The 26,103-nt window shown below is 39.0% G+C and overlaps 1 protein-coding gene across 4 annotated transcripts in view; it reads right to left on the bottom strand.

Moving 5' to 3' along the window:
* L3mbtl3 (L3MBTL histone methyl-lysine binding protein 3) overlaps positions 1-26,103 on the bottom strand; it is a 114,291-nt gene that overhangs the window by 3,962 nt on the left and 84,226 nt on the right. For all 4 annotated transcript variants that reach the window (XM_048354068.1, XM_048354066.1, XM_048354067.1 and 1 more), the window contains 4 exons: positions 21,509-21,658; positions 9,690-9,769; positions 1,362-1,531; positions 411-473 (listed from right to left, as the gene is read on the bottom strand). In XM_048354068.1, the coding sequence (XP_048210025.1) occupies positions 411-473; positions 1,362-1,531; positions 9,690-9,769; positions 21,509-21,658 (463 nt within the window). The remainder of the gene's footprint in view (positions 1-410; positions 474-1,361; positions 1,532-9,689; positions 9,770-21,508; positions 21,659-26,103) is intronic.

Below are 26,103 nucleotides of genomic sequence, written 5' to 3'. Positions count from 1 at the left end.
AGTAATATTACGCGTTATAAGTATCAAATGGATTCATCTTAGTAATGTTAGAGTGATACCGGAAAATAATGGGAACTAATTCAGTTTATTAACAACTGTTGCTTCCTTCTGTACTATACAGTGGTAAGTGCATACTATTACGTTTTTGGAGATTTTTTTTTTTCAGGGGTGATTTCTATTCAGAGTCTAGTGCTACTACTATGTAGGGAATCATCAAATGGTACTTATTCATTTGAATCTTATCTTCTACCATAACATTTTTATATAAGGCAATTATGCATCTATTGGTGCAATTCCACAAGAGTCATATGTTCCTGACCACCAGTCCCACTCATTTCCCAATTCTCTACATCTGCAGCTTAGTGCTTTATCCCATTAAGTAACTCAACTGCATGTAGCAGAACACTTACTTCATCTTTAAATACTTTTCCATGTTCTTCACACCCAGGTAGGCTCTGTATGAATTCTGACACCTGCCAAAAATAGAGTAAAAATTCTAGGTATCAAAAAGTCAATTCAATGTTGCAAGTTCAAACTACTTAGCCTAGGTGTTTCAAGCATTTCTCTCAGAATAATTTCCTCCCTCTGGTGGGGCTCCTCATGTTCAGTTTCTTCTGCTAGTCTGTACACCGACACCATATCACTGTCAGTTGCTTTTGAGAACTGTGGTTGGGCTGAACTGATTCCCTTGTGAAATGGTACTGGGTTATTGTTTAGCTTATCAGTTGTGTGTCCAATTACATACTTCACCAGTAGTTTAATCAGGCTGTACAGACAATACAGTTGGATTTCTGTCATTGTTCATCCACAAACTCAAAGCATGATCATTCGGGGCTGGGGATATGACCTAGTGGCAATAGTGCTTGCCCCGTATACATGAGGCCCTGGGTTCAATTCCCCAGCACCACATATATAGAAAATGGCCAGAAGTGGCGCTGTGACTCAAGTGGCAGAGTGCTAGCCTTGAGCAAAAAGAAGCCCGGGACAGTGCTCAGTCCCTGAGTCCAAGCCACAGGACTGGCCAAAAAAAAGCACAATCATTCATTCTAAGTACCTTGGGAGTACATAGAGTATAACTATAGTTACTTTGTGATTCTGATGATATCTTTTAAAAATAAAGTTGGATCTTCCATGTTATAGTCAAAAAATTCAAGCAATAGTATTTAAAAGTGGAAACGTATTAAATTATTATAGACAAAAGAAAAGAATAATTTCCTCTCTGTGGGAAGGGGGTAAAGAAACAGAAAGACAGACCGACAGACACACACACACATTCACACACACACATACACACACTCTAACATTCCTTAATCCAATACTCCTGTTTTTTGAGCCTGATAAAGGAAAAAAACAAGACCTACCTCATCCGTGCTCCATTTGGACACTCTACTAGCAGGGATGCCAGCGACAGTTGGAAGAAGTTTGCTTTGCTGCTCCCAGCGCAAAGGGAGACATGGAATTGGGGACTTAAAAGACAGAAAGACAGCTGAGCGACGTTGGGCCTGCTGTACAGTAGGTTCTTCCCTGGCACCTGGTCAAATGAAACAAGTGGGAAATCACTGTCTAAAAGCAGAGAGAAAACAGAGCAGTCCCAAATACCATGCATCTCCTCCAGGAAACGAGATGGGCTGGGGTGTGTGTGTGCAGGGAATAAGTAGAGGTCATCAAAAGCCAAAGTGTTGGTTCTGTTCAACATCATAGCGAATAGCTGTGCTCCCTTTTGTCTTGGTCTTGCTTCATGGTCTTGCCTCCTCCATGCTTCAAATAAGCAATGTCCTCGGTTTCAGTGGCAAGGAAAGGTTTTATCTTAGGAAACTCTTTTGGATGCTGGGAAGGTAAAAGCTGACAGGTTCAAGTACAGCAACTATGTTTATACCTCGTAGTCATAGAACTTACTCTCTTGTCTTAGGCCTTGGTTTGCTCTTCCAATTTACTAACCATATTGGCTATTTGATTAGCCAATTGCCTGAATAAGATGTTTAGAAATGATTGTGATAAGAATAAAACAGAGAAAAGGAAAATCCTTTGTCACTTGGTTTGTGCTAATCAAAATTAAAACTGAAGACGACTTTATGTGTTTATGTGCAATATTGCTGCTACTCCCCTGAAATGACGCTTGCCCTCAGAACTCTTGACTCAGCTTGTCAAAGATTAGCTCCTTGTGGTCCTTTAGCACTGGAACCTTTCCTGAAACTACCTACTTGAAGTCAGGAGGGAGAAAGGTACCTTTTCCACATTTCTTCTTCTCCTATTATACACAGCTTAGCCATAAGGATACCTCAAGTCTACCACAAGTCCTTGGCAAATGGCTACCTAGGTTAGAGTTCTGTACCTCTTGAGAATATATTTAAGTAAGCTTTCTGTTTTCCCCTTTAGAAAAATAATATTTATAAAAAGGTATGCAAGTCATAGGCATAAGCTCCTGTTTTTGTTGTTATTTTGTTCTTTAAACAAAAGGAATACAACCTTCAGCCAGGGGCTGAATCAGGAGAGAAAATTATGACGCCTCCTTCTAATCACACTCCTTCCCACATGTAAGGTGGAGACTTACTTCCCTGGCTATCAGCAGCATCCACTCCTTTACTCTGCTAATTTAGAATTATCTTCAGATGGCTTTTGAACATATCAAAAAGGTGTGTACTGTGAACATAACATGCCTTTTTTTTGGGGGGGGGCCCAGTCTGGGGCTTGGACTCAGGGCCTGAGCACTGTCCCTGGCTTCTTTGTGCTCAAGGTTAGCACTCTTCCACTTGAGCCACAGCGCCACTTCTGGCTGTTTTCTGTATATGTGGTGCTGAGGAATTGAACTCAGGAATTCATATATACGAGGCAAGCACTCTTGCCACTAGGCCATATCCCCGGCCCCCATAACATGCCTTTTTGAGAACGTGTGCCCATGGTTCTGAACACATCTACTCCTTCCAAAGCACAATGCTATGAGGTCAGAGCACCTGTACTGCCGAGGCCTCGGGCAACCCTGGCAGTTTTTCATGAAGACGCACCACTGCCAAGCTGAGTTTCCTTGGCACATCCTCAGCCGTGCTCCTATCTCCAGTCCCACTTTAGCCATTATGCTGGTTTCAAGGGCATTTGCTGATTCCTAAGATGGATGGGTTCTTCTTGTGTCTGTGGAGCCTGTTTTGTAGTACACATTCATGCTTTATGTTCATTTTTTCCATTGAGTGGTCTTGCCTTTTCTTAACCTATTTACAGATATCTAAATATACTCTGGGTAAGAATCTTTTGTTAGAAATATACAAGTATCTCCTTCACTTGGTCTTCCTTTACATTTTCTTAATAGGATCTTTTGAAAAACGTGACTATTAAAATGTATTAATTTCAATTTATTAATTTTTCCTTTTACTGTATTTTTATATGTCTACTGAAGAAATATCTGCTTATCCCAATGTCATGAGAATATATTCTGTCTTCCTCTAAATTCTTTATGCCCTACCTTTCACTTATAGACCTAAATACGTCTGAAACTTACTTTTTGTGTGTCCATGACATGAAGAACAATATTAGCATTTTTTCCATATAGATTTCTAAGAATGTATTTAAAAATCACTTTTCTAACTATAATACAGTGCTTAATACAAACATCAATGTGTGTTTCAAGGTTATCTATTTTTATCCCCTCAGCCGCTATATCCCAGTTAATTATTATCATCAATGTCCTGATGTTTGTGATACATGTCTTCTTCAACATTACCTTCATAATACTGCATCTTGCCCCATCTTGCCCCATGCTAACTTTAAAATCATCCAGGAAAATATATACTACGATTTCAATCAGATTTCAATTTATTACAGATATATTTGCTAAGAACTGACCTTCTGCAACATTGAGTGTTCTGATTCAGAACTTTAAATGTTTTGTTTATTTATAGCAGTACTGGGGATTGAACTCAGGGCCTCAAGCTTGCTTGGCAAGCACTCTTACCATTTGAGCTATGCCTCCCAGGCCTTTTGCCTTAGTTATTTCTGAGGTAGGGTCTCACTTTATGCCCATTCTCTGATCCTCCAATTTGCGTTTCCTGTGTCACTTGGGATGACAAGCACAGATCACAAGGTCCAGCCACTGTGCTGCCCTCAACAGCTGGGATTAACAGGTGTTGACCACCACACCAGCCACATGATGTGAGAGACTTTCACACACTTGTTTTTAGCCTTGAACAACAATTCTCTAATCTCTGCCTCCTAAGAAGCTATGACTAGGCATGGATCACCATGCCTGATACCATTTTAAGTGGGGTTACTAACAAATATCTGAATATAAAAGGATGAACAATAAATGTTTGGTTACAATAAGCAGATTCAAAGCACTGAGGAACACGATACAATTAGCTTCCAAGGGACTTGGGAATTAAGGCATGAAAAGTATTTGTAGATCACTTCACAGTTAATGATCAAAATCACAAACCAAGCACTTGCAGATGCAAAAAAATGCATCATTTTTTTTCAACCATGAGTATGGTGCAGTGTGGAATATTCTTTTTATATATGAACCACTGATAAAGAGAGAATGCTTGCAGGAAAAAGACAGAACTGTAACTTCCCCAGGAATATGAAAGCTAAATCTGAAGCCCAATTTATAGAATCCTTTAGGAAGGAACCTTCTCAGAGTGGTGGGAATGAGCTTTTTATCCTTTCAGGTAGAAGTAATAAGGATAAACATTTATATCTAGTAAAAACATGTGAAGGTAAAGCTTAGGAAATGAATGAAACCAAAACAGACCTTGAAATTACATATACATACTGAATGAACTACATACAGAGGGTTTTTATTAGGTAGAAATTTTTTGTTTCCTTTTCCCTTTTGCCTTTATCCCCCCTTCTTAGTCAGAATCCAGAAAGAAAACATTCTAGAGAAACATTTAAAAAATAACAGCTGTGATAAAACATAGTCACCACTATCATAAAGCAAGCATACAGTATTCTCCATTCACAGAGGTGTGATACAGTACTGTCCTATGTCTGTAATGCTAGATGATTGAATGAAAAGGCACGAGTTTGAGACTTGATTGTACTTTTCCAACAGAAGGCTCACAGGACAGTATGATATAGCTCTGTAAAGAAATGTACTTCTGTTTTTGGTGCTGGTCCTGGGGCCTGAACACAGGGCCTGAATGATGTCTCTGAGCTTTTCTTGCTCAAGTCTAGAGCTCCACCACTCGAGCCATAGCTCTGATTTTATCTCTATTGGTGGTTAATTGTTGGAGATGAGTCTCACAGGCTTTCTGCCCAGCTGATTTTGAACCATGCTCTTCAAATCTCAGGAGTAGCTAAGGTTACAGGTGTGAGCTACCAGCACAAGGCTTAGAACTGTACCATCTTAAATAGGATTTCTTTCACTAGTGTCACAGATCTAACTTATACTGTGCATGAATATCAGCTTAAAAAAGAGACAGTTTTAAAACATCAGGAAAAAAAAATCTTCTAGCACAAAATGCAACAAACAACCAATCACACATCACAAATACTGCATGCGTACAATGATGACCAAATGAAGCAAGACTCCCTCTAACAGCATCTTACATGATCTGTCAGGGTTGAGTAGTGAGAGCGCCACAGGAGATACTAAAACTTTGAACTGTAGTCAAACACAGTATTGTTTCAAACTGAAGCAGGAGCCAGACCCTGCTCATTTACATGTGTTCACTGACATTAATATTTAATCCTCTACTCACTCATGCAGGAAGAGAAGATCAATTACTTCTGTACTTTGATTGTGTTCAACTAATTACCATGTAACAAAAAACATAATAAGCTGCCAGAATAAAAGGTAAGGGTTCTCTACCAGCACTGGCATCTTCACTGCCAAGTCCATAAATGCCACAATGTTATCCAAAGCATAAAAGGAAGGAAATAATCCACATCATGTATCTTAGCGGAAATGATCACAATGTTCAGGCTAAGCTATTCTGTGGGAGGAGCAATAAGCCCACTGTGTCAAGAGCTGGTCGGTCACTCACGACCTTATCAAGTCTTATATCTCATTGGCACTAGAAAGAAATGGAGAATAGCTGCTTCTAAGGTTTCATTTTGGTGCCCCCAATGGCACCTCACCAAGCTAGCCTTGGAAGGGCTGCTCTGCACTGAGAAATGGGATTGTGAGCAAACACTACAGAGCACCTAGAAAGCTCAGGAACGCGAACCCAGAATGGAGCACATATACCTGACCTTCAGCCTCCTGTCCAAAAAACATTCAGGCCAGGACCCAAATGGGAGCAATAAACATTTAAGTGCTCTTCATGAAAGACAGAGAACTTTGTTTGGACTCAAAAAATAACCAAACAGAAAATAAACACCCTGGGGCCTCTGATTAAAAAAAGAAAAGTTCTACCAAACATCAGAAGAAGAGCATTGATTTATCAACAGGAGTTGTTTTGTGATTTTAGCATGCCACGGGGGGAAAAGAACTCTACAAAATGAAAAAAGCTGAACAGGATATAAAAAGAGAACAAATCAATGTAGAAACAGACATAAAAATAAAACACGATGCTGTTAAATTCTATGTGAAAGGCAGTCGTAAGAAGTTAAGTCACTGGAGAAACATGTATAGAACATGACAAATGAATTAGTTGTAAAAATATTAAAATTTTCCCTACTGGTCGATAAGAGTTACTTCCCCACCTACAGCTGCAGCTGGCCCCTTCCTGGCTTCCTTAAGACCCAGCCTCTCAGGGAAAGCCCTGGCACCGAGGTCTGACTGAAGGCCCCATACCAGTCCAACACCACTGTTTGTTTAACCATTCTATGCAATGTGAGCTCTCAAACGAAGCTGTCAACCCTTGGCTCTACTCCAAGGGAAATACATTTCCAGTCAAGAAAGAGAGAAATGGGGCAGAAATAATAAGCCTAACTATAACTGAGGGAAGTTTTTTTGTTTTTTTTTAAAGATCTAAAACAGACATAAGTTAAAAACAACAACAACAACAAACCCCAAGACTGCTCATTAGATCCCAGGCCTCCCCCCCAACAAAAACAAAATCACAAAAGAAGACTGAATTTAAAGAGTCAGTTCTATCTTTTCAAAACTTAAAAGACTGAACTGAATTAGGCTGGCCTAATAGTCCCAGAAGCATGAAATGATACTTTGGTTAGTCTTTTTTTCTATTTTATTTTATTTTTTAAGGAAATACAAGCAAAAGCACTTGCTGGATAGAGTGGATATTGTGGCAGAGACTCAAGTCCCTCTTCAGCACGGAGGCATTCATTCATTCTCCTGCTTGTTGAGTGCCAGTGAGTGACTCTACAGGGATGCTTCCCCTTCCCAGCCAGCACCCCAGGATCAGCCAGTTCTAAGACACAAAGATTTCATTTTCTTGCCCAAATCTGGGATAATTCCGAAGCAATTCACAGAGCTGGCTTAAGGCCTCTGTTGTAATTTTATCACAACTCAGTTTCTCACTGTCCAGTCTGGCTCCTGCCATTCTTCCAATATTCACCAACCAGTGCTCCTCCCACAGCCCAACAGGCTCAGCTTGAGCCTCCAGATAGCCTAATCTATGACTCCAGGTTGTGGCCTGAGAACCTAGAAGTTGAGGGCCCACCACTGACTAGGACCTGGGACACCTCCAGGGTGGCTTTGGAATCCCTGTTCTCAGATACCATTAAACCTGGGTTGGAGAAGGAAGGTCCCTGGCTTCAGGAGAAAATGGCCAGTAAACTACTGGATAGTGAGAAAAATATACACCTCTCCTGCACGACATGATTCTGGGGAAACAATTATGGAAAACAGATGTTGAAAGTCTAAAGCAAAGGAAGATGTTAAGTAAAGGCCAGCTTCACAATATAACAAGATTTCGCTACAGATTAAGTTAATTCTTTGGAACAGCCTTATTCAAAGTGTTTCAAGAATATGAAAAAGAAGTAATGTTATCAAACTCATTTAGGCAGCTAAAAGTGGATAGACAGTAAAGGAGGAAATGTTAGGACAATCTTCTATAAGAACATTTGTGTTAAATTCACAAAACAACTTATCACTTTTTTGAACCTGGGTCTTGAACCAACTTGTAATGAGAGCTGTTGGGATTACAGGCATACCGACCATGTCCAACAAAAGAACTTTCTTTATAAAACTCCTTTCCATCAATAAAAAGTAAGACATTATACTTATTAAACCATAGGTTTTACGGATAAGAAAAATTAAATAATGACTCAAAACTTAACTCAAGAACTGTACGTGCATTCTAATTACCTTTCTTTGCAAACAAAACAAAACAAAACAAGAAAATCAAAATAAAAAGAAGAAAAACTACCAAAAAAGGAGAATACTGTATCAATTTTTTTTTAGATCTTAAGTTCTCATTAAGTGGACAACAATGTTCAGAAAAATAATCAAAATTGATTCTGCAAGTGAAAACTTAAATAGACTGCCAGGTTAACAATTATTACTACTTAAAAAGTTGAGGGAAGGGTAAGACATCAGGAGGGGCAAGGGAAGACTAACAGAGAGTGAATGAGAATGAATATGGTTGATGTAGGTTGTTTGTATGTATGAAAATGGAACAATGGAACCTGTAGAAATTGTTTCAAAAGGGGGAAGTAATAAAGGCTGGCGGAGAGGCTGATTGTAATATACTGCATACACATGTGAGATGTCACAATGGAACTGTCCCTGTACTACTAATACATGCTAAAATAGTTCAGAACCTAGAAAATCCTACGATGTGCCTTCTATCAAGGCACGTATCATTGACACCTATTCCACAATACTACCACAGTAATCAGTGCCTAGGAAAACTATAACCACTGATGCAGTCAGTCCTCAAGTTAACCCAAAGCTATGGGTACTAGTCTCTTATCGATTTTATGCCAGAGGAAAATGAGGCATAGCCACAAAACTAGACCGTGGTGATAAAGTTACAATCAACACCAGAAACAGACTGATGGCAGCACAGAACATAGCTTTCAATTTAATTGTTAATTGCTGCTTTATGACAATCAGATATGGAAACGAAAGCAGCACTTATGGAATAAATCCCTGCAAGCAAGCAGTCATTAGGTGCCATTCTCGAATCTTATAATCTACAGGATAAAATGCACATGACAAAGTGTTCAAGAACAATCATTAAGCTGATAACCGGTTGGCATTTTCTTATAGATATAAGTAACAATTATACAGTTATATATGAAATACAAGTATATCCTATACTATAACTAATAGTCATTATGACATCATTGCTTATTTAAATCATTACCCAGATTGTTAGACAAATTACTTTCTTTGGTACATCTTAAAACCTTTGTTCAAGTGATTTTCTCTTCATTTTGTGGTCTTTCACTAGGCCTTATTCTATTTGGTTTCACAACACATTGTGAATTTACTTTTTTAAGCATATAAAGCAAACACCACCAATAATACAGAAGTAAACATATCATAAGACCCAAGGGGAATGCCTGTACAATGCTGTACCGATATGTAAAGGTCACAGTTGAATCTGTAGCATTATGAATTTCATGCTATATTTATTCTGAACAATAAACTTTTATTGCCTACATGTAAAAATAAAGCAACCAAATAAAGTATGGTTGAAGTTTATCTGCAACATGTGGCTGCTGTATTTATTCATCTACCTCTTTTGTGCTGCCTTGTACACAAACTACCTCCCCAGCCTTTAATTAAAGTTGATTACTGAATACTAATGGTTATAACCATCAATATAAAAGGTTACTATAGATACCTTTGGCTTCATGTGATGGCCTGACTTCACTTTCTTTTCTTTCTTCAGCATTTTCTTTGCCTTCATCAGCATGCTGTTCTCTGAGGAAAACAGATGTTTCAACATTTTGTAAGAATTTTTCAGAATGGTTCAAAACTGCATCCTAAGTTTTTCTTAAAAACAAATGGTGCCACAAAAATGTTGGAGAGGATATGTAGATCTATCCCAGAGCAAGTAATACTTATGACACTAAACACGAAGGAGTCTCTGGAAGGAAATGAATTCATTAAAACCATTAAGCCAAGAGCTCCTCCCTCCCCACCTCCCATTTAAGTCAGAGGCAAAAATGACTTTTAAAATAAGGAGTGAGGGCTGGGAGCTGGTGGCTCATACCTGTAATCCTAGCTTCTCAGTAGGCTGAGAGCTGAGGATTGTGGCAAGAAGCTAGTTTGAGAAGAAAAGTCCATGAGACTCATCTCCAAAATTAACCACCAAAAAGCCAGAAATGGAGCTGTCACTCAAGTGGTAAAGTGCCAGCCTTGAGTGAAAAAGCCATGTGAGAGCACGAGGCCCTAAACTCAAGCACAAGTACCAGCACAAAAGAAAACAGAAAAAAAAATAAAGAGTTAAGTGCACACTACTCAGTTTTAATCTAATTTTAATCTAAATTTTAAGGATGGGTTAAAAAATTTCAACCTAATGCACCCCATTCTCAAGGTTCAAAATAAACTGCACTTCACAATTTCCTGACTCTGCAGGATGTGGCTATTCTACCGTGTCTGGCTATACCCTTTAGTGCTTTATAATGCTTTAACCCAGACCATAAATTTACTATTAAATTCGGAGATCAAGGTAAATCTATTTTTTTTTAACAAAATTGCCCAACAAAATGTTAAAGGGAAGATCCTATCATTTTAGCTAGAAACTAATTCAGTCTCCATCTAAGATCATAATGGAACACAATGTTGCTAACACAGTAAGCTTGTGATACATATTCACTATTTTACAGGAAGATTATTTCCAAGAGTAAATGTAAAACTTCATTTGAACCTGAGTTCTCTAGCTTAATTACCAAACTAAAAATAACTCGTCACAGTAGCTGAAAACTACTCACACTAATTGGAGAATAGGGAAGATTTACTGTAACTATGCAATGAAAACATATTTTTGAAAGAAGTTGAGAAAGCTCTGAACTAAGTAAGATTTTAATGAATCAGTTCCGCTTAGACTATCCCTAACAAGTTTAATTCAGCATCAGGTCAATTCAATGGGCGGTGGTGCTCACTCCATACAAAGAAGGGAATGGAGCTACTAAGGTTATCACTGATAATTGGACAAAAGACATTATTTGAGGTATTGATAGAAAATTTTGTTCTCTGTAAAAACAATGCTGAAGTAATACATAGTAATGGCAAAAAAAAAAAAAGAAAATCAACATACTTCATACTAAAATTGACCCATAAACTTCTAATCTGGAAATAACATTGAGTTATTTTAGTAAGCAGTGTGGTCAAAGAAAAGTTAGTTGAGGGTGGCTATATTAATGTTTGTCAGACAAAAGCATTCATTACAGTGGTTTGATTTTTTTTTTTTTTTGGCCAGTCCTGGGCCTTGAACTCAGGGCCTGAGCACTGTCCCTGGCTTCTTCCCGCTCAAGGCTAGCACTCTGCCACTTGAGCCACAGCGCCGCTTCTGGCCGTTTTCTGTATATGTGGTGCTGGGGAATCGAACCTAGGGCCTCGTGTATCCGAGGCAGGCACTCTTGCCACTAGGCTATATCCCCAGCCCTATAGTGGTTTGATTTTAAACTAGCATTTCCCATCGAAAGAGAGAGCAATTTCCCAATTATTGCGCCTTTCCTAAAAACTTTGTCAGATGATCAAATGCAAGACTAAAACAAAAATCAAGTTTTCAACTTTCCCATGCCTGCATATTTTTTACGATCAGAAATAAAACACTGGTAATCAACAGTTATCCGTCTGAAGTTTTAGTAAAGCAATTTGGATCAAATAAAGATACAAAAATTTAACATGAGAAGAAAAGTTCCTTCACATTCTTCCATGAAAACACAACACAAACTACTTCTTTCTTGAAAATAAGAAAAGACATTTCCCAGGAATAAACAGAGACAGAAAGGGAAAACTTATGTCTTCGACACCAAAAGTTTCTTTATGCTCAGATCTGCCAAAATCCACTCTAAAAGAGAAGTGAAATGGAAGCTGTGTGTGCTCTTCTATTAGTTATCTCTTCTTTACAAATTGTCAGATTTTACTTTCCTGATTTTGAAACATGACATTTCATTTAACTGGACCCCGGTAAACCTGGCAATATTACAAACACGAATATTTATCTTTTCCAAACACAATTCAAACAAAAGACTCTACAAGACATGTTTATGGCCTGTTTTATTTCTGAGTAATTGATTCAGAGAATTCTTTAAAATTAACTAAGTGACAAGATGTCCTGTGTTCCACACGCCGTTTCCTTTAACTAGAATGAGGCGGCAGAATGGGGTCAATCTGCAGTCTATTAAAACCAACACTGTGAAACAGATGGGCCACCAGGCACACTGAAGCGAGCAGAATCCTAATCGAGCACATCCAAACGTGTGGAAGTGGCCAAGTACAGGAAGAAAAGTCAGCATTCTTAAACACATACCACAAGCCAAAGGCTGGCTGGGCTTGGAATTACACAGCACTCCGTGGAGCTCGGTTCTGCTATCATAACCACTCACACATAAAAAAGTCAAAATTTAGAAGGCAAATATAACTAACTAGTCTTCCCAACACCCCAAAGCATAATTAGCTTCAATTACTCTTCAATGTTTATACTTGTGTTTTTCCAAAGTATATTGTGTCTCCTTGATTTATGAAGTGAAAGGGAACATGCCTTCCGGGCCATCATCTTATTTTCAGATTGTCCTTCATCAATAAGGTCAGGAACCAAGAATCTAACTCCATATTCTTGTTTGGAGTTTCATTTAAATTAAAAATTAGTGTCTCAATTGGGCAACCACTGTATCTCTTCTAGCTGGTTAGAAATTTCATTACCCTAATTCTGGCTGAATAAGTACTGTGAGAACTTCTTTATGCAAAAAAAAATTGAAATCCTTGTTTCTAGATTTCAACCTCCATGGCAAATTTACTTTAGCTACAGTTGTCCATCCAGTTACACACAAAATATTATTACACTGGAATGTGAAAACTCCGGGATATTATTATTATATGCTTTAGAGCCCAGTACTAGATACACTTCTTGACAGCTTTTCTCTAAAATGAGAGATGGCTTAGGCTATGTTTTAAATGTTACTGTATTGTGTGACAGAAGCACTGGGACCTGCTCTCTATGATTGGGCAGGAACAAGGACTGCTTAGGCTTGAATGTGAGACTTAACACTAACAAAGCAACCACTGCAGCTGGGCAATAGTGGTCCTTGGCAGCAGCAGCCCTAGTTCAAATATCTCAGCTTGCCACTTACTAGTTTTACATGACCTTTAGTAGCATGTTACCTAACTTCTCTAGTTCTCTAAAAACTGAGTGGAATCAAGCCTCACACAGCATTTTGAGGACTGCATAAAATAATGCAAAGGAGTCTTGCATAGAGCTAGGCATGCAAGCAGTTACTACTATTTACCAGGTGCTTCTATGTCAGGGTAAAATCACCTACAGATACCTGTTTACCTGTTCCTCTTCCCTTCCCTCCCTTAATTTTTTTTCCCCTTTTGATGTTACTGGCAGTTGAACTTAGGGCCTTTATGTTTCTAGGCAAGCTCTCTACACCTCCTGAATGACACCCCCAGCCCTTACGTTAGTTATTTATCAGACAGGTTTTCCTATGTTTTGTACTGGCAGGCCTTGGACCACAATCCATCTACCTACACACCTATAACATGACAAATGTAAAACACCATTAGTGGTTTGTTGTTTGAGGTAGTCAGCCTGGCTCTGAACTATGATTTCCTTTTTTTTACCTGTTTCATTTAAGTAAGCCATTTCCTTTCAAGTAATAACATAGCTTTTAGGTTGCTAGCTCCTGTAGCTATACTTTCCATGTTAGTTGTGTAAATTGTAACTAGTTTTGTATACGTAAAAAGTCAGTGTAACGCGGTGCCTATACCATCTAAATAAGGCACTACAAGGGCTAAATGAGCAAAGGATAGGAAAAGCACCCAGAAAAGTGCCCTGAACCTGGATGGCGGTGTCTTTTTTGCCTTTTCTTTACTGTCAAAGTGAAGTACAGAGGGGTTACAGTTTCATATGTAAGGCAAGTACATTTCTTATCCAACTTGTTACCTCCTCCCTCATTCCCCGCCCCCCATTTTGGCACGCTTCACAGGGCAACCTTCTCCTTTTCTCTGTAATTATGTGTCACAGTATAGATGTCTTATTATCCTTTTGTAATTATGCCTGAGGTAAACATTAGAAGCACAGATAAAAACCAATGTCTAGGAACAGGCCAGTGTATGAATGCCCACACATGCATCTCCTCAAGTTTGTTCAATTTTTATTGAAAACCAATCCCTAACGAATTATGTCTCAACTAGGCCCAGGCTACTAAAAATGATATATATCTTGCAAAATTAAGAAAAGTGAGGGTTTGGAGGAATGAGTGGGAATGCTGAATGGGGTGACATTGATCAAGATGCATTGTATTCATAAACTGCTTTGTTAATGGCAACTCCTTTGTACAACTACTTCAGAATAATAAACCACTATTGAAAAAACAGAATAATCCATTATTCAACCTCAGTTCCAGGATGAATTAATGTCAACCACATGTCTAAATCATAAGAAAGGCACAGCTGAGTATGAAGCATAGGTTAGGTAGCTCAGCACCCAGAGTGACTGCTGGCCTGTGTCAGACACTGATGGACCACAGCTCAGGTAGAAAAGGCCCACGCTGTGGTTTGGTTAGAATGTTTACATTCCAAATGTCCCCAAGAATACCCATGAGTTAAAGGCTTGGTCCCCAGATAAGGGTGCTCTTTTAGGCTGGGGCAACCTTTAGAAAGTGGGGTTACTGAAAGGAGTTAGGGTGTTTCCTTGCAGGGAGCAGTAGGACTCCAACCTATTCCTCCTTTTGTCTTTTGTCTGTTCATTCCTGCTAGGATGAACACACTGTGCCCAGAGGTAAATGGGGCCAAGTGATCAAAGTCTTCATCCCTTTAAGTCTCTCAGGTACTTCTCATGAGAAAGAGATGGTGACTCCAGCCTCACCCTTCTCTTTCCAGGTGGAGTATCTGGGTCTCACAGGGGGCTTGTCAAAGCTGAGAAGGACTTGCCCTCAGTAACAAATAGGGTTAAAGTAAATGCCAGGGAAAGCTATAAAAATTCTGTCATAATATTCAACATATAGATGTGAAAATGGATAATGAAGGGGTTGGGAGACAAGGGGGAGAATTATGAAAGGGGTGATATTGATCAAGGTTCACTGTACTCATAAATTAACATGTTGAACTGAAACCCCTTTTTGTTTTTTTAAAAAAATATTGTAAAGGTGAGGTACAAACAAAGGGGTTATAGTTACATAAGCCAGGTAGTGAGTATATTTCCTTTTGAACAGTGTCACCTACACCCTTGTTCTCTCCCAGTTTTTCCTTCCCATTTCCCCCACTGTAAGTTGTATAGTTTACTTCTAACTCGGTGTCTAGTGAATATCACTGCTGAAATGATTCACCCTTTGTCCCACTCTGAAACCCCTTTGTACAATTACTTAAAGGTAATACATTTTTGAATGTAGGTCTTCCTGTTTTGAATGTCAAAAGGGTATTTCTCTGCATACCTTCAATTTTTTTTGTAAATTCCAGGACTCAACACACTCACTGGGAAAGAAGATCAGAGATGGAGACTCTTAGAAGAATCCAAAGGATAGTAGCTACCTCTGTTACATAAGAAAGCCTGTTACATAAGAAAGGCCTTAGGTGGTACTAGAGGGTACCACCTTCAAAGGAATTCAGAAAAGAACTCTATAATAAAGTGTCTTTAAAACTAATGTCATAGCAATAGCTTTACTTATTAAGGATCTTTTCATCAACAGGATTTAGAAGAGACTCTCTGGCAACTTAAGATAAGACATTTTGATCAATAAGCCTCTTAAAATATAACACTGCAACTACAACATCAGCTAGTAAAAGAAAAAAAAAAACAAATATAATGGGTGAACCCAGTGGGTATCATCAGGATACCAAGAAAAAACTCTCCAGAAAAGCTCATTCAGCAACTAATTAACCACTCTAATTCCTAAGAGGAAGGTGAACTCTAGGAGAGAAAGATGGTGCTGCACAGGAAAGATGAGTCTGTGGTACTTTCTGTTGTTGTAAAAGGGAGAACAGATGCTACTGCTTTCTACTCTAAGTGAGAGGGTACTCCTGGGCAGGAATTAAGGATATTCAAGGAGATAAAGTAAGACCCTGTTACAACACTGTTCAACAACTTCACAGGCATGTAACAATCCGTATCTCTTTCCTGACACCTTCAATCGTTGCCTTGGTGTCACTGTAGTTGGCAGCTGAACTGTGAGTGCTTTAAGACTGAGTTTCTCTCTGGAGCACACAAACAGTTATACAGATTAGACAGATTCCCAAGAGCTGGAGTATTTCAAAACTCCCACAGCTCCTAATTTATACCTGACAGCCGTTGGACACAAGAGAAGGAGCCTCTGCAAAGCCAGGCAAAGCCTAGCCTATGAAATGACTTTCTACAGTCTTCCACACCAACCCCTCAGGCTTGGAAAACCTCCAGAGGCAAAGCCAGGTTCCCCAAGACAACTAATTAAGTCTCCCAATCTTTTAGAATTGTGGCTCTAAATTAATTCTGTTCTGCTTGGTGCAACAGTTTGGCCAAGTAAATAGATGTATATATGCTTATACTGTAGTTCTGTATTTTATTTTAAGCTCATTTTCCCATCTGTTTAATAGGGTACAGATGGGCTCTTGGTGTGACTGGCAAAATTGGATTTGCATGAAAAACATAAATCAGATTGATGGCAGCAACGAGCTCTCCATATTTCTCAGGAGTAGGAACACTGGGCCTACGACTGAGAAGCCATTTTGATGGCTTACAAAGAACGGCACAACAGAACTGCTTCAATAGATTAGTTTAGCAATAAGCCTTACAAGGTAATGAAAGCATTTGGCAGGCATCTGAAAGATGCTTTATTGTATTTCTGTGGTTAGTGTAAGCAGAATTAAATAACATGGGAGCTTAAAACACTAGGATGTAATGGGGTTTGAACTTGGGACTTAGCACTTTTTAAGCAGGCACTCTCCTGCGGAGTCATGTCTCTAGCACTTTTTTGCATTGGCTAGTTTTGGGACAGGGTCTTGCTTCCTGATGAGGTACACGACTAGACTGAAATCCACTTATACTACACTTTCCAAACACCACATGTCAGTGTACCCAGTTTCTTCTACTGAGATGGAATCTCAGGGATTTTTTTTTTCTGCCCAGGATGGCCTAGAACCACAGTCTTCTCAATCTCAGACTTCATGTAGCTAAGACTTTGACAAGCATGCACCACCATGCCTGTCTAGTAGTTGACAATGGATTTCTAGAACTTTTTCTGCTTGGGTTGGCCTCAACTTCTGATCCTCCTAATCTCAGCCTCCCAAGTAGCTATGAACAATAGGTGTAAATCACTGGTGGCAGGCATGTTGGGGTTGGGGATTAGTAGAGATAGCACCTAAATTAGAAAACAACTACAGCAGTGTAGAACAGACTTCATGAGAAGAAGACTTCAGAGATTGTGTAAGATAGATGTCTGATGCTTCCACTTAGGAGTGGAACCAGGAGTGATTCCCAAAGTCCAACACAGAGCTCACTTGCACCTTTCACCAGTGCTTGATATACATGAGGGATTCCTGAGATATACCTGCCACTGGTATCTGTGGCAATGGTGTCCCAAAGCCACACTTTAACAAGCACCACAAATAGTTAGAATGCAAATCTAAGGTCGAAACACAGAATTTTGTAAAGACACACAGAGAAATATACGTGTTCTTATTAAGGACAGGCACAGTGGATTTGCTCATACCCACTTGACAGGTTTCTAGAAAAACAGGTCTAATTTTTCAGCACAGTTACAAAATTCCTGAAAGGGGGAACCATCCAGATGTGGGCCAGAGCTTGCCAGTAAAAACACCCTGCGTCCCAGATATCAGAATTCTAGGACATTAATCCTATGGCTCTCTACTTCTCTTCAGTCAGTGAGATGCAGACATATCCAATATCCTGGCTGTGCCATAACGATGTCACTACTTTGCTAGTATCGTTATCTATGGAGGCCAGGAAGGTAAACAACAGATTAAGGAAACATTACTGTACTTGTATTAAGTACAACTACATGGTTGGACAATTTATCTCATGATGTAGTAATCACTCCTTTGTAAAATGGTCACCTTTCAAAGTTAAAATTGTAAGGAGATTTAACTGAAGATGAATATAACTTCAATGTGTGCTATGAAACAAGTAATTGGGGACTCGATCTACACTGTGGAGGATCCCCAAGCTTTCCTGAGGAAAGGACAGTAAGTCTGCAACCTGAAAGGTGAGAAATCAGCTAAAAGGCAGAGGTTCTAGGAAGAGGGAAAAGTGAGGTTTCAGCATCAGGCTGACTGAACCACATGGTTAGTAATGCAGGAGAGCCAGACAATGAAGGACTTTTGTAAGTCGTGGTAAGAAATAAAAGTATAAGTACTCAGCAAGGGAAAGGGAGATATATTGGCAAATAAAAATTTAAAATATGGACTCCAAGTTCTAGCCTGGAAGATTCTCATGGACTGAGACAGGATCCTAAGTCTGAATGTTAAAGAGATTGTAAGGAATGGGATGTAAAATCAAGGTTGGGAACTACTGCTACATTACTTGTATACCTGTCTTGAATAGATGTTTCTAAAAATAATGTTATAGTATGAAAAGGATGCTCATGTAGCTTTCCTTGTTCATCTTTTTTTCCTTAGCTACATTATATCAGATCGTGAATCAAAAGCAACAGCAGCATATCACTCCTTAAGGGGATTGTCTGGCATGTGAATCAGGTGAATGAGTGATGGGATGGTACAGTAACTACTATCAACATCCTATCCATAATACCAGCAACCTGTTACCACTTCAGTGGTAATGTCCCCCAGTCCTATGTGCACTGCCTTCCTTCAGGGTTTGGAAGGAAATTGGTATGTGAATAGTTCAGCTTCTTATCCCCATGCTGGGCAGCTCTGTCTGAGATGTGTGGCTTACATAGAATCCCAGAGTTTCCCTGGTGATTCTCTGCTGCTAATGGAGAGAGGGTAACTGGTGTGATAACTAAGCTTCTTCTAGCTCTCCCTTCTTCTGCCCCTCTGCTTTCCTTCCTCACTCCCTGTGGATGTATTTTATTTACCTTCCAAGCAAACCACCTGCAAGCTATCAAACCCTTGTTTCAGGGGTTGCTTCTGCAGTGCAAAAAGGCATGAAAAAAAATGGTACTCAAATTTTTAGCAAATTTAAAAAAAAAATCAAAAATAAAAATTTTAAGAACCAGAGTGAAAAAGAAATTCATCCAAGTGGCCAAATTATTATGAGAAAAGAAAAGCAACACAATGGCCCATTGCAAGAATCATCATACTTGAGGAATCCATTCAAAACTTAACCTGGCTAGTGAAACTGGCTCAACCATTCCTTTGCTCTTAAGGAACAAAAGAAATGCAGGTCTCTAAATGAAAAAAAAATGTAATGCAAACATGCTCTAAAAAGCAGAACCAGAGGAATTATGGACCATTTCAGATTAGGAACAACCATTCTAATACCTACTCCCCTCACCATCCACAAAAAACAACAACAGCAAAACAAAAGGCACACTGCAATCTGAATCACTTCAGCTTCCAAGCATTTTGGACAAGTAACACTGAGCTTGTACTATGAAACAAGTAAGAAATCTATATTACTTTGAATAATACAAGTAAAAACATCATTAAATTAATTAATTATCTAGTGCTTCTTATGTACTGTCCATAATTCTAAGAGCTTTCATTTACAATATTCATCTCATATAAGCCTCATAAACTGAGAGTCAAAGCAAAACTTGATTAATTCATCTTAGGTCCTACACCTGGCAGGTAGGGAGGCTAAGGTTTGGACCCAGTGGAGCGCTGTGCTTTCAATCACCACTATGTGGAGGGAAGAGCTACCGTTAGAGATTAGACGTCCATACTCAGAAAATGCGACACCAGGCAAAGCTTTAAAGTTTGACAGGATAAAAAAAACAAACAAATGAAAACCTAAGTAATTTCAGTTCATCACAGACTTTTACCTCCACTGCTTTAGCATCTCTCATTACTTCATGAATCTTTAGAACTGTAAGAAGCACTAACAGAAAAAGTTTGACAAGAAATGTACAACCTTAGGTAAGTAACGGTAACCCCTCTGTACATCACCTTGACAACAAAATTAAATTTTAAAAAAAGGTTGCCTCCAACAGTATATTCCCAGGAAAGTATCATTTCATAAAAAGTATGTATGAGAAACAAGAATTATCCTTGTATAATACCCACTTATAGCACCAGAAGTTGCTTAATAATGATTTTTCACATATCAGTGACAATTTATTTTTAGAAAAGTTTCACTTTTCTGCCAGGAATAACTGAAGCTTTTAATAATATGAGGATTACTTACTACCTTTGGGTTTTAAGGGACTAAACTACTTTTAATTAAGCAGAAAATTCATTGTCCTCCAAATCATTTTATTCTAACCTCTAGGCATACTGACTTCCAAGTATGGAACTGGAAATGAGAGGAAGAATTCTACATACTCACTTGTAAAATCTACCTGGCAGCTCTTTCCCATTTCTTATATATTGAAATCATAGCTTTGTCATGGGTGAAGAAGAAAACTGAGGGTTTAGAAGATGTAGTTAAATCAAATGAGTTTACAGTGCTCAGTGCTAAATAAATAGCAAGACAAATTCCCGAGATGCGTTGCAGAGAAACCCAGTCCTCTGCACACTATGACTAATGGACTTCCTTCAAAAGGATTCCCAGGGCAGAGGCAGAGCTTGTGACTCAATCAGCATCTTCCACAAGTTAGACATGGATATCTCTGATTACTTTTGTCATAACCAAGAAACAATAAAATTAAAATACAGACATGTAATGAACAAGGAAATACCAAGCTGGGAAGGTGCTGGTGGCTCATGCCTATAACTCTAGCTACTCGGGAGACTGAGATTTGAGGATTATGGTTTAAAGCCAGCCCAGGCAGGAAAGTCCATGAGACTCTCCAATTAACCACCACTGGAAGTGAAGGCTGTGGCTCAAAGTGGTAGAGAGCTAGCCTTGAGCAAAAAGACTTCAAAGACAGTGTCCAGGCCCTGAGTACAAGCCCGAAGACTGACAAAAAATAAAGACCACCGGTTACTAACTATTGCTACTACTAATAGGTACAGTATTTTCCTGAGAAGGAAATGCGTTGGGAAACAAGTAGAAGATCATTCTTAACCTACTTAAGACAATGTTTCCAGCCTTGGGTTACTCTTTAAGTTTCAGTAAGAAGGGATCTGTTAGCAGAACTCCTGGGCTCAAGCAATCTGCTTGTCTCAGCTTCCTAAGCGGCTGGAATTATGAATGTCCTCTACAGTAGCTGGTTCCACATTAAAGACTGTTTTTTTAGGAAAAGTTGAGGCATGATAGAAGATAGGGAGTTTTCAAGTTCCAATTTCCACCATCATCATCTCACTTTACATTCATTCAAGTGTGTTTTCAGCAACCTGCAAGAAAATGCTGCCACAGAACATAAACATCTGAGTGAGATGGACAGCCTCTTCAATCAGAGGGCTGCCAAACGACGCGAATATCATCATTTTAATTACCTGATTTCAGGAGATGAAGAGCTTTCATTTGTGTCTGCTCTTTTAGTTCTTGGAAATGTCGGACCAGCTGGAGGTATTTGACCACTTAGGCGGTCTGGGAAAATGTGGTCTTTATTCAAGTTGATTTCTGAATAAGGACAGTTGGCAGCACTAACAAATTAAAAGAGAAAAAGAAAGGAGAAAACTTCCATTAGACCATATTTACTTCTTGCTTATTAAAATGATACTCTACAGAATATATAACTCCACAACTGAACTGAGCCTGTTAGACATATTTATATATGTCTGTGTACAATTAAACATCAAATATGAGATGTTTAAAACATAATTTAAATATATTCTGTTAGAAAATATGACTTTGTACTAGATTTTAAAAGGTAACCCGCTACAATCTTGTAAACTGACAAATGGTCACAAAAGGATTACCTTTGACTTGTCTATGGATGGGTAGCACTGATAGCAATCAGTGAGAATAATCAGCCCAAGACAGAAATGCTAAGACCTCATAAGAGATTGGTGATAGAAATCTTAGAGAAACAATGATCTGGTCAATAGAGCAGATCTGCTCTATTTAATTCCCTTTGTAACACTACTGCCTTCCAAAGAAAGAAGGGTTCTGGGCTGGGGATATGGCCTAGGGGCAAGAGTGCTTGCCTCAAATACATGAAGCCCTGGGTTCAATTCTGCAGCACCACATATACAGAAAATGGCCAGAAGTGGCACTGTGGCTCAAGTGGCAGAGTGCTTAGCCTTGAGCAAAAAGAAGCCAGGGACAGTGCTCAGGCCCTGAGTCCAAGGCCCAGGACTGGCAAAAACAAAAAACAAAACAAAAGAAAGAAGGGTCCTCCATAGAATATTCTTATCACCAGATCTGCACCTATAGCTGATATCCAAGGAAAATACATATAGGGTATAATTCAGCTTGCCTCTAATATGAAAAAGGACCAGGGGCCAACTTGAATAACGGCCCCATCTAATGCATTTCCCTTCATCTGTACTTACAGGAGGGCAACTCAGATGACCAAACCTTTTCCTAAGCAGAGGAAATTAAGGCCACTCAGTGTTAAACTGGCAGTGGTAGCCGATGTCTGGGCTTAAGCCTTACTATTCCAATTGGGCCACGGTGTCTAAGTCTTCTTACATTCAATACTTCTCAACATGCTGTTTTGAGGAAACCTTTTAAAATCTGGAAATGCTGTGGACCTTCAGTAAAGTATATTGTTTCATATGTGTTCCTTTCTTTAATGATACAATGTTGATGATGGCAGGGGAAATATTTTTAAACAGTATCTATCGACTTTTCACCAAGTGAATTAGAGGAAAGAAGAGTCTGACTATCCTTACAGATAATTCTAATGGTCTACAAAATTTATCAGATATCTTCTAACCAAAAATGTAACATTTATCTTTTTAAACTACATGTGCCACATATTTTCATTTTAAGTAAAAGAAAAAGGTAGTAATACCAGATTACATGTTGCTATAAACATATATAATGTTGATTACACATCAAACAACAACTAGTAATCATTATGGAACATTTGCTATATATTAAGCAGTGAGCTCTTTGACCTATAACATTTCAGTCTTCCTAACTTCCATAAAAAGGCATTTTATGTGGAAAACTACAAGTTAAAAGGGGAGATGGGCAATGTATAACCCTATGCATAAGAAATCACATGCCTTCACAGTGTGACCAACGCCATAAACAAAGTAGGATAGTGAGACACAGAAGAAGCAGGAAGCTTTGATGGAAGGAAAGGAAGGGCTTCCCCAGAGAAGGATCTGGGTAGAGCCCTGCAGGTGAGGGAGATAGTGCTAAGGTCATACTCACACTTAGAAAAGAGTATTTCAGAAAATGGAAGAGAAGGCCTGGTGTAATGAGTGAGAGAAGATGGCTTGGCTAGAGTGTGGGAACAAGGCATACTCAGAAACTGGGACAGGAAAAGCATCATGTAGAACACAATCAGGAGTTCTTATTTTTCACTTCAGTATCTATTTGAAGCCACCAGGAAGTCCTCATGTTGGAAGAATGCGAAGGTTTGACTTCCAGTGTAAAATAGACCACCCAGAATTAGCCCAATGTGGTGGCACAGGCCTGTAATTTCAGTACTCAAAAGGCTGATACAAGACAATTGTGAATTCAAGGCTAGCCTGGGCTATATACATACTAAGACCATCTCAAAAAAGGAGGAAGGGAGGTACACACTAAAACGTAAAAAAAAAGAAAATGAAAACAATCACTGAGGATGCTTCATGGAGAGATTTCAATGGGAGAAAACTGGCACCCGCTAAAAGTAATGATGGTGACCTGGATGTGTTTGGTTGAGAAAGTGTATGAAGAATGTCTCTCTAGACCACCATGTGCAAACTTGGTAGCTTAGAAAGAGGCAAAACATGCTGAACAGAAGGGGACTTATGGCCTAAATATCTTCTGTTTATGATTGCCCAACCAGAGAAGAATTTAAAATTCTCAATTCAAAATAGGGAAACAACTGCAGCCCTGAAGGGTAAGTAAAGATACACTGAAAGGGAATATGTAGCTTTTATACTGTCTGTACTGTCTGTCTGAATCCTGAGAAAAGTTATGTAGGTTTGCATGCCTCATATTCTCAAACCAACTCCGGGTAGCGAGAACAGACAGCTAACTCCTGAAGGGGCTGATGAGAAAAGGAGTTACACAGTCCCCTAAAATGTGTGGACCTCTGCAGCCTGGTTCTCTACTCAACATCAGGCAAGTACAATGTCTGAGATTGCTTTTTTCATTTGCAAAATGAGGGTGAAAACAACAGGCCAAATCACACAACGAGCCTATTACCCAGGCTAAATGTTTTCCTTGCTTTGCCATACTGTAATCCTTAAAAATTGTGAGCATTTCCTCTCATAAAGCTTGTTCCACAGATGGAAAAACTGAGGTTTTAAGGGCAATTTTTAGTTACACAATTAGTTCTTAGCAAAATCAGATCATGAACTCTCCTTTGTTTTTACTGCTACACAATCTGGAAACAGTAGCTTACAATATCAAAGAATTTCCTTATTCAGTTGGGTCAGTAGCTTATGTTTATATTTGGAGCTACTTAGGAGGCTAAGAACTAAGGATTGTGGTTTGAAGCCAGTCTGGGCAGGAAAGTGAGACTTTTATCTCCAGTTAATCACCAAAAAGCTGGAAGCAGAGTTGTGGCTCAAGGTGGAACACTAGCCTTGAGCAAAAAAGTTCAGAGTTCAAACCCAGTATGAGCACAAAAAACAAGCAAACAAAAAAATTTCCATATTCATAATCCAAGGCAATGGAAATGATCTGGATACCAACTACAAGGAAAGAGCTGCTAGCTGCTTTCTATACCAGACACAGTTTTATATGGATTGTACATTATTATATGCCCAAAGTCTAGATGAATTTACCCCTTAGACCATTATTTCTATAATCAAAACCAACTAGCACCAATTTTACAGTGCAGAGAAATATTGGCTCAAGTTCACAGACTTTGTGAAAAATAATGCTTATTTTGATGCTTTTAAAAAGCCAACCGGTAGTTTCACTGTCTCATCCCCTCCCATGAAATACCCTTTAAGATAAGTGAAATCTATAAGAAATCAGTTTTGAAGGTGTTAGGGATGACTCCAGTATCTGTCATCACTTAGAAGAGCATTGGAGAAGATGTGGTTTGTATCACATTGGAAATGTTGATTATTTTGTTCAATATTTCTTCTAGTATGGAAGGTTATTAACTTTTGAAACTGGATATGAATCTTGAAAAACATTTTTTCTGAGTTCTCATTTGGTTTCTGATTATCATGTGCTAAGTTTCTAAATATAGCTTGAGTTTTCAGTCTCTATATTCTATGGTGTACACACACACACACACACACACACACACACACACACACACACACACACTCTTTTGCAATTCTTCCGAGAGCAGAAGGATAGCTTCCACACAGGGATAGCTTTACATTTTCCTTTAAAGATGTTATTATATTGTACCCTGTTCCATTAACAAATTATTCAATATTAGCTGTTTAGAGAAACACTTGCCCCATTATTCCCACTCAGGAAGCTCTTTTACCTAGGAAACACTGGTTAAGAACATTAGATGATAAAAGAACAATATTATCCATGGCTCTCCACTGCCACTTTAAAAACCCTTCTGGCTGTAAATATATTTTCTTAAGCAATCAGGCAACACCTCCAGCTTTATTGGTCATGTAGCCAATCTCATGCTCAGTCTTGACAAAAGCAAAAGACAGGCTCTGTCAGGCACCCTTGTTCTATAGGAGCGCCTCACAGCTAAGAGGAGACACAGGGCCATTCAGGGCTGCGCTGCATCCTGCTTCTGCCAATGTAAGATCCTGGGCACTGACTCAGCCATCCAGACCTCTCCTCATCTGCACGCTCTGCTCAATTCTCAGACTGCTGAGAGGATTCAATGAGTCACACATGTGAGTCACACGTGTGAGTCACATCTGAGTACTTCCAACGTAGGAAGTCATTAATCCATCCTACACATTACTATGGCTTAAAATGGTGAAGAGTGACACTTAACCCCTACTATGTAAAAGAACATGAGCAAAACAATAACAAACAAAAAACCCAG

The sequence above is a fragment of the Perognathus longimembris genome, chromosome 9 (assembly GCF_023159225.1).
Source record: "Perognathus longimembris pacificus isolate PPM17 chromosome 9, ASM2315922v1, whole genome shotgun sequence".
Taxonomy (NCBI): Eukaryota; Metazoa; Chordata; class Mammalia; order Rodentia; family Heteromyidae; genus Perognathus; species Perognathus longimembris.
The sequence above is the reverse complement of the archived record's forward strand: the minus strand, read 5'-3'. Positions and strand labels throughout refer to the sequence as shown.